The 8,383-nt window shown below is 58.3% G+C and overlaps 2 protein-coding genes across 3 annotated transcripts; both read left to right on the top strand.

The window, feature by feature from the left end:
* Positions 1-621: 621 nt before the first annotated feature.
* Positions 622-2,747, top strand: VKORC1 (vitamin K epoxide reductase complex subunit 1). 2 transcript variants are annotated; one of them, XM_036824293.1, is made up of 3 exons: positions 623-869; positions 1,702-1,811; positions 2,278-2,747. In XM_036824293.1, exons 1-3 carry the CDS (start codon positions 697-699, stop codon positions 2,484-2,486), a joined length of 492 nt encoding a protein of 163 aa, XP_036680188.1. In that variant the 5' UTR covers positions 623-696; the 3' UTR covers positions 2,487-2,747. The 2 variants fall into 2 exon arrangements, with proteins under 2 accessions (XP_036680189.1, XP_036680188.1); XM_036824294.1 differs by lacking the exon at positions 1,702-1,811 and having other exon boundaries at positions 622-869; positions 2,278-2,383.
* Positions 2,748-2,832: 85 nt separating this feature from the next.
* On the top strand, positions 2,833-8,381 carry PRSS53 (serine protease 53). Its single transcript, XM_036824295.1, has 10 exons — positions 2,833-3,836; positions 4,791-4,811; positions 4,917-5,079; positions 5,407-5,669; positions 5,813-5,967; positions 6,111-6,330; positions 7,123-7,273; positions 7,358-7,602; positions 7,689-7,834; positions 8,056-8,381. The coding sequence occupies exons 1-10, from the start codon at positions 3,779-3,781 to the stop codon at positions 8,359-8,361; spliced, it is 1,728 nt and encodes a 575-aa protein (XP_036680190.1). The 5' UTR covers positions 2,833-3,778; the 3' UTR covers positions 8,362-8,381.
* The last annotated feature ends 2 nt before the right edge of the window (positions 8,382-8,383 follow it).

Genomic DNA, 8,383 nt, shown 5'->3' with positions numbered 1-8,383 from the left:
GAGGCACTGTTGGGTTGATCTGGGCTCAGGTTTCGCCAGGTGGCGCCACAATAGAACAGAGGTTAGGATACTGTCAAGGGTATGGCGGAGGTGATGGAGCGGGGCATGTGGGGGAGAGACGAAGAGAGAGAGATCGGCCAGCAGGAGGCGCTGGTGCAGCAGGAGGGAATAGCTGGGCAAACTAGGCGGATTGGAGGTTATAATCCTAATAATGTCTGAGATAGTAATTTCAGGGAAAACGCTTGGTTCTTGATCGGATCGCAGTATTCGCTGGATTCCCCGATCCGCTGGTCTCTAGTTCATGGATGTTCCAAAGTTAGAGCAGGGCTTGGGCTAGAGTAAACGCTATATACTGTTAGCCCGATTAATAAAATTTTTAAAACTCCGGAGACTCCATTACCCTTGAGGCATTGAGGCCACCCCGACTACAATTCCCATCATGCCTGGCAGGCCGTCACATCAGTAAGTACCCACGTCCCTTAATCTGGTTTTCCAGTCCCAGCATTCCTCAGCAGTTTTCGTACCCCGGCAGCACTCCTGCCAAATCCTGGGAACAGCCAATTGGATCAGGAAGTGTGAGACCAACAGGCCAATCGCCCAGCCAGACGGGCGGGAGAGGGCGTGGCCAAATCCGGCCCCGCCGCTGCTCCGTGGCTGGTTCCCTTCCGGCTGGCGCCTCCGGCGGGACCAGAAGACATGGACAGTACCTGGCGGAGCCCTGGGTGGGTGCGGCTCGCTCTCTGCCTCGCGGGCTTAGGACTCTCTCTCTACGCGCTGCACGTGAAGGCGGCGCGTGCCCGGGACCGGGATTACCGCGCGCTCTGCGACGTGGGCACCGCCATCAGCTGTTCGCGCGTCTTCTCCTCCAGGTGCGCGTGGGAGTGAAGCCTTGGGGGACCCGCTGCTCGTAGGAGCGGTGCATGGGGACCAGGTGTGCATGGCGACCAGGTTGCCAGATGAATCTGGGATTGGGATGCCCGGGGAGCGGACACACGGAGCCGTACTGCTCAAGGGGGCGTTGCCTGGCGAGACGGGTGTGTCCGAGATAGGAGTGTGGAGTAGAGGGGGCAGATAGTGCTGGGGACTGGGGTTATTCGAGGGAGTGCACGTGAATCCTGATGACAAGGAATAAGTGACCGGGCAGGACGGGGAGGTGGGGTCGAGTGTAGGGACTGATTATGGTCTTTTTTTAAAATTTATTTTGATTATGGTCTTAAGGATGGCTTTGCCTGGGGACAAGGTGGCCAGATCTGGCTACGCTTGAGGGTCTAGGTTAGTGGGATGACCTAAAACAGAATAGGGGAGAGGGTGGCCGGGGCGCTGGAGATTTAGGGGTCCAGGGCAGAGAGATTCTGCCCTGGTTTCCCAGTCTTTAGTAACTCTGTAAAGCAAGGTGAAGGGTTATACTCACCTTGCCATCTTAAGACTTATTGAAGGTCTAGGATGAAAAGAGGAGCCTATGGGGGAGCCATGGCCAGGTGTGACCTGGGGATGGGGGTGGATAGGGGCAGTGACATGGAATCCTGTCCTTGCCAAAGAAAGGCTGTTCCCGGAGGCCATTGACCCTTGGACTCATGTGGGGGTTGGGGGAAGGGCTAGAAGGGGAAGGACAGCCCAGATGGCTTCTTGGAAATAACCCTCCCAGGATAAGGCCCATGGCACTCAGTTGACACTCCTAACCTGGGCCCTCCCCTCCACCAGGTGGGGCCGGGGCTTCGGACTGGTGGAACACGTACTGGGCAAGGACAGCGTCCTCAATCAATCCAACAGCATATTCGGTTGCATCTTCTACACACTACAGTTGTTGTTAGGTGAGTGGCCCTACCCTCTCATGACAGGCCCCTTCCCGTCTTGGCCAGCCCAGCCCCATCCCTTGCAATCTTGGTGACCCAGACATCTGATGGCCAACTGCTCATCACTGAGCACCCGGGAGGTGGGAACCTAAAGGAGTCTTTACTGTCAGAGCCAGAAGGGCCCTTAGAGACTTCATAGGAGCCCAGTTTTCTGGAAAAGACTCAGAAGTTCCTTTCTGGGGGAAAACCAAGGGTTGCTTATCTTTCATCTCATGTAGAGCTCAGCAGGAAAATTCACTATTTGGGTCCCAGGGATCATTGAACAGATAGGAGAACCAAGGCCTTGGCGGAGTCTGTCAGAGCCTCTCATTTTAGAGACTCTTCCCCAGTAGCCCCTGCCATCTGGGTGGCACCATGGAGTCATGGCGTGTTCTAGAGGTAGCCAGTCCCTGAAGCCCATGCCTGACCCTTTTCTGCCTTGCAGGTTGCCTACAGGGCCGCTGGGCATCTGTCCTGCTGGTGTTGAGTTCCCTGGTGTCTCTAGCTGGTTCTGTCTACCTGGCCTGGATCCTGTTCTTCGTGCTCTATGATTTCTGCATTGTTTGCATCACCACCTATGCCATCAATGTGGGCCTGATGGTGCTGAGCTTCCGGGAGGTCCAGGAACCCCAGGGCAAGGTCAAGGGGCACTGAGCCCTCACCCCAAGCCAGGCTGACCTCATCTCCTCTGCTTTGGCTTGTGATCTTCGCCCAAGGAGGCTACGTCTGGATCCTTAGAAGAGTCTGCAACCTGCCCCCTGCCATACTCCCACACAGGACAATGGACCAAACATGCCACACTGTTTCCCTCACCTTAGTGCCTCTGGCTCTGTCCCCAAAGACTGGTTTCCAAAGTTCCTGCTATTGCCCAAGGAGGGATGGTTCAGAGCAATAAAATTCCTTAAATAAATTAGCCAAGTCTGAGCCATCTGTCTGCCCGGGACCTTAGTGTTGGGGCTTTCCCAGTCTTTCCTCCTCTGGGATGGGAAGATATGAGTCAGAGGGAGAGTGGAGGGCCTGCTGGAAGGGTAGTTAGTCCCTTCTCCAGTATGTGGAGTCAGCAAGACCTGGGGTGCCATCAGCCCCCAGCCCCAGGAAATGGGCTGGCAGCTTGTGCCTCCTACCCACAGAAGCCAGGCCTTGTCTTCTGGGACAGCCAAGCACGTGAGAGCTACCTTTCTGGTTCTGTGCAGCCACAGCTGCCTCTGAGTTGGGGTCAGCGTCCCTGAACAGTCTGGTCTGTTCTGAGTTAGAAGTCAGGAAGAGGAAAAGGATGCACCCTGAGTGTTCCTCCCTCCTAATTGAGTCTTCCAACACCTGTGAGGAAGGTGGGCACCATGTAACCCTGTTTCCCGGGAAGGTGGCAGAGAGGCATTGAGATTTGCTAGTCTCGTAGCCAGCAAGAAGCAGAGAGCCTGGCCCCTTGACACCTAGCCCTGTACACCCTGCCTCTGAATCAAAATAGGAGAAGATATATGAAACCCATTTGGACCCAAGCCTGGGAGGGAAGCTGAAATGAAGAGTGAGAACTGGGGAAGGCCTGCCCACTATGCCCTTCACCTGTTCCAATGGGACAGCTCCCACGCTCGGGAGCAAGTTTACTCCGTCAGGCTTCGGTCTAAGCACTTTTACACTCAACAGTTTGTGGAGTTTTTCAGACAAGGCACAAACGGGCTAACTGTCCAAGGTCACTCAAGTGTTAGGGGGAACTGGGATTTGAACCCAGGCAGTGTGGCCAAGGCTGAGGCCCAGGGAGAGGCGGTGAACAGCCCAGGGTCACACAGCCACAGCCCCAGAGCTGGAAGCTGCTGGCTCCCTTCCAGCCCAGGAAAAGCAATGACACCTGACTCCTAGGAAGTTGGGGGTGGAGCAGAGGTGGAGCTAGGGAGACCCAGGTGGCTTCTCGGAGAACCCAGAGCACAGGCGGCAGAGTGGCTTGGAGCAGCATGAAGGGGAGCTGGGGACCGAGGCTGCTCATCCTGGGAGCCGTGGTCTTCATAGAGGGTGAGTCACCCGTGTTTGGGGGGTAGGCGGTATGGTGGGGTTCGGGGGCTGTCCTCTACCCCAGCAGCCCCCTGCAGCTTGATGTGTGAGAGAGCGCCTGCCCGGGAGGCCACAGTCAGCCTGTGGCAACGTAACCGTGTCCGGCTGTGTGGGGGGGGGAGGGGTATGTGGCCGCCTGTGTCCAAATGGGTATGATTTCCTTGGGCTGGATTATAGTCTGTGTCTGGAGGAACTGTCATTATGCCTGTGTGTGCGCCCTGTGGCCCCGTCTGCCTCTCTACTTCCAGAATGACCTTAGGCAAGTTCTGGGGCTCTGTGGCCTCAGTCTCCCCACCTTTACATACGTCCCGTCTCTCCTGGCGTAGATGTTCAATGGTGTGTTTGTGTGTGCCTGTGATGGGGAAGAGGCAGGGCAGGGGACCCTTTGGTAGAGTCTCTGATGGTTTCTGGAAAGGTGGCAGAGCCCAGGTCGTCAGAACAGGGGCGGGGTGAGTCTCAATCTCTTGACGCCCTCCCCAACTTGGACATGACGCAGGCCTCTAATTATTCCTCTTAGGCCTCTGCAGCGCAGGGCACAATTAAGCTAACGCTTTCCACATGCACAGGCCGCCTCTCTGACTCAGCGGTGGGGGCAGGAGTTGGGGGTTCTGCGGCCTGGAGGAGGCTTGGCCTGGTCCCAAGCTGAACCCCAGGCCCTGCCGCTCAGGCCCAGGAGTGCTGAGCACGGCTGAGGCAGGAGAATTAATGACTGAGTGTACACTCTGAATAGCTTCCAATAAAAGCTGTTTCTTGACCTCATATAAATATTTTCATTCTGGGAGGGGCCGGTGAGGTAGCCACAGAGTCATAGCAGCAACCCACACCAATCCCCCCAAACCTGTCCCCTCTACCAACGCTGGACCGGGCAGGTAAGGCTCCCTGCCCCAAGGCTCACCTGTGTCTCTCTCTTCCCAGGTCTTCAAGCGGCTCAGCGTGGTAAGCTCTGGGGCCATGGGGCTGGGCCTTACTTGGGTCTGGGTCGGGCCAGGGGTGAGGGCAGGACAGGGGCCTGCTGTCAGCCTGACCCCCGCCTCTCCACAGCATGCGGGCAGCGTGGCCCTGGTCCCTCCACGCCTCAGGAGGGCAGCACGGTGCCTGGCGAGTGGCCGTGGCAGGCCAGTGTGAGGAGGCAGGGGGCCCACATCTGCGGCGGGTCCCTGGTGGCGGACAGCTGGGTCCTCACTGCGGCCCACTGCTTCGAAAAGTGAGTCACGGCTGCGGTCAAACAGGGTTTCTGGCTTTGGGGGTGAATGATTTGTCCCCAAGCCCCGCAAGACTGAGCCCTGCCCCTAGAGTAACAAAGTACCATTTATTAAAAATATGCCATGTGCCAGGTACGTACTATCAAGTTAATCCTAACGACCCTTCATGGTAGAAACCTTACAAATGAGACAACTGAATTGGGAGAAGGATGGACCTTGCTTAAAGCCACAGGTTTTCTGTCCATCTTTCACCCACTTTGTGCTGTCTCCCACGGTGTCACCGTCCCCCTTTGCACTCAATGCCTGGGTCTTGTCCCCCCCACTTGCAGGGCGGCAGTCACGGAACTGCACTCCTGGTCAGTTGTCCTGGGTTCTCTGAAGCATGAGGGGCTGAGCCCAGGGGCTGAGGAGGTGGGGGTGACAGCTCTGCAGCTGCCCGGGGCCTATAAGCACTACAGCCAGGGCTCGGACCTGGCCCTGCTACGGCTCGCCCACCCCATGGCCCACACACCCATCTGCTTGCCTCAACCTGCCCATCGCTTCCCCTTTGGGACCCACTGCTGGGCCACTGGCTGGGATCAGGACAATGACGGTAAGCGCTGGCCCAGGCTGGAGCCCAGAGGGGCACTCTGCTTGCCCAAGGTCACACAGCCTCAGCTGCCAACTGTCCCCGTTCCCGGTCTCCCTTGCTCCTCCGAGCCCAGACTCCAGCCCCAACCCCCTCTCTTTTGCCAGTTCCCAGGGCCCTACGGAATATACGCCTGCGTCTAATCAGCCGCCCCACGTGTAACTGTCTCTACAACCGCCTGCATCAGCGGCTGCTGGCCAGCCCGGCCCGGCCTGGGATGCTGTGTGGAGGTCCCCAGCCCGGGGTGCAGGGGCCCTGTCAGGTCTGAGGGGGAGGACAAGGGAAGGGAACAGGAGGGGGCTGGGCACTCAATCCACAGGGACTGGTGGAAGGACCACACGTAGAGGGTGTCCGCCCAGGGCTGGGGCTCAGGTATCTGTCCTTGACAACACTTCCCGGCTCCAGGGAGATTCCGGGGGCCCTGTGCTGTGCCGCGAACCTGACGGACACTGGGTTCAAGCTGGGATCATCAGTTTTGCAACAGGCTGTGCCCAGGAAGACACTCCTGTGCTGCTGACCGACGTGACTGCTCACAGCTCCTGGCTCCAGGCTCAAGCTCAGGGGTCAGCCTTCCTAGCCCAGGACCCTGAGACCCCAGAGATCAGTGATGAGGACAGCTGTGTAGGTATGAGCAGCGGGTGTCAGGAGCGGGACGTGTGGGGACCTCCCCCCAGGGCTGCATGACTTCTGGGCAGCAGGTGGAAGCCACAGTGGAACAAATTTCAGCTCAGAATAGAAAACTGATACAGGGTATCCACACGCTACCAGGGGCTAATGAGGGGGCTTATAGGGCCCCTTTCAGCCCCCAGGATGGGAACAGCTCCATTTACGGCTAAGAGGCATAGATGCTTTGGAACTTTATGAATTTGGGGTTTAGGTAAGAAGAGGAATTTCTGGGATCTGGCTGAAGGTTTTGGAGTAGGCTGCAAATTTCCAAGCAGGAACTCCATGAGATTGGAGAGGGCAGGGCTCCCACTCAGTGGGGCATTAATTCTGGCAGTAAGTGACTAACATGCAAACTGCATGCAAAATAATTCCTGAGACGGAAGCTCTATCTTGATGTTAAGAGAAGCACCAGTGAGCCAGGAGTTCTGGGGCTACTCCAAGCCCAGAGGGGTGCAGACAGGCGGGGTAGGGAATGATGAGCAGGCCACTCCCGTGATCCTGGACCATCAGAGTTAAAAGCTTAGGCCCTGGGTTTTGAATCTCAAGTTGGCTATTTGCCTGTGGTTAGTGAGCTAGAAAGTCACTTAACCCCTCTGGAACTTTGGTTACCTTCGGTAATTAGGGTAACCAAGATTCAACTTAAAAGGATATTGTGAGGATGGTTGATAGCACATGGGAAGCGCTTAGCACGGGGCCTGGCACGCAGTGAGCACTTAGCAGGAAGGCAGATGATGTAATCTGTCTGTCTCAGCCTGTGGATCCTTGAGGAGAGAAGGCCCCCAGGCAGAAGCTCCCTCCCCACGGCCCTGGGACGCCAGGCTGAAGCACCAAGGGAAGCTGGCCTGTGGCGGAGCCCTGGTGTCAGAGGAGGTGGTGCTGACTGCTGCCCACTGCTTCACTGGGTGAGTCCCGTCTCCCTTGCCTTTGTGCCCCCACCCTTGCTGGCAGCCCTGCCACCCAGTGCTGTCAATGCTGTCCCTGCACAGGCGCCAGACCCCAGAGGAATGGACTGTAGGCCTGGGGGCCAGACCAGAGGAGCGGGGCCTGAAGAAAGTCATCCTGCATGGGATGTATACCCACCCAGAGGGGGGCTATGACGTGGCCCTCCTGCTGCTGGCCCAGCCCGTAACACTGGGCTCCAGCCTGCGGCCCCTCTGCCTGCCCTACGCGGACCACCGCCTGCCTGATGGGGAACACGGCTGGGTCCTGGGGCTAGCCCGCCAAGGAGCAGGTACGTAGGTAGGACAGGGCCACCAGCAGCTGTGCATCTAGCCTAGAGGCCGAGGCAGCAGCTGGGTCTTCTCCGTCGCCCTGCAGGCACCAGCTCCCCTCAGACAGTGCCTGTGACCCTCCTGGGGCCCAGGGCCTGTAGCCGCCTGTACGCAGCCCTTGGGAGCGACAGAACCCCCATTCTGCCGCAGATGGTGTGCACCAGTGCTGTGGGTGAGCCGCCCGGCTGTGAGGTGAGCCCCACTCCCCCTGTCCTCACCCCACGGACCCCTCGCCCTGCCACTCATGAACAGACCTTCTGCCAGGCTTGGCCTCAGACCTCTCACCGAAACTCAGCCTTTCTGCCAACTGGCTCCCAAACAGCCAGACCCCCAGCCCCAGCCTCAGCCCCTTCTGCCCCGTGACGCTGCCTAGGGAGAAAAGGAAGTCACTGGTGTCCCCTGACCCCTGACAGGGCCTGTCGGGGACACCGCTGGTGCACGAAGTGAGGGGCACATGGTTCCTGGCTGGGCTGCACAGCTTCGGAGATGCCTGCGAAGGCCCGGCGAGGCCTGCCGTCTTTACAGTGCTCCCCACGTATGAGAACTGGGTCAGCAGTTTGGAATGGCGGGTCTACTTCGCTGAGGAGCCAGGGCCTGAGGCCGAGCCTGAAAGCTGCCCAGCTAACAAGAGTACGTGGCCCTGGGGCCTCGTGCCAACACTGCCTCCGCAGACACCTTCTCTCTCGACCTGGGGCAGGGCAGGGCAGGGTCTGGCCTGACCCACCTCTAGCTGCCCTGGGT

The sequence above is a fragment of the Balaenoptera musculus genome, chromosome 15 (genome assembly GCF_009873245.2).
Source record: "Balaenoptera musculus isolate JJ_BM4_2016_0621 chromosome 15, mBalMus1.pri.v3, whole genome shotgun sequence".
Classification (NCBI taxonomy): domain Eukaryota; kingdom Metazoa; phylum Chordata; class Mammalia; order Artiodactyla; family Balaenopteridae; genus Balaenoptera; species Balaenoptera musculus.
Note: the sequence above shows the minus strand (reverse complement) of the source record. Positions and strands in the feature narration are given on the sequence as shown.

Excerpts from the sequence above, each read along its gene's own strand:
- PRSS53 (XM_036824295.1), top strand. The coding sequence starts at position 3,779 with ATGAAGGGGAGCTGGGGACCGAGGCTGCTCATCCTGGGAGCCGTGGTC. Across the intron at positions 4,812-4,916 it reads TCTTCAAGCGGCTCAGCGTG|CATGCGGGCAGCGTGGCCCT; the intron begins GTAAGCTCTGGG and ends GCCTCTCCACAG. Across the intron at positions 7,274-7,357 it reads GCTGCCCACTGCTTCACTGG|GCGCCAGACCCCAGAGGAAT; the intron begins GTGAGTCCCGTC and ends GTCCCTGCACAG.
- VKORC1 (XM_036824293.1), top strand. The coding sequence starts at position 697 with ATGGACAGTACCTGGCGGAGCCCTGGGTGGGTGCGGCTCGCTCTCTGC. Across the intron at positions 870-1,701 it reads TCGCGCGTCTTCTCCTCCAG|GTGGGGCCGGGGCTTCGGAC; the intron begins GTGCGCGTGGGA and ends CCCCTCCACCAG. Across the intron at positions 1,812-2,277 it reads CACACTACAGTTGTTGTTAG|GTTGCCTACAGGGCCGCTGG; the intron begins GTGAGTGGCCCT and ends TCTGCCTTGCAG.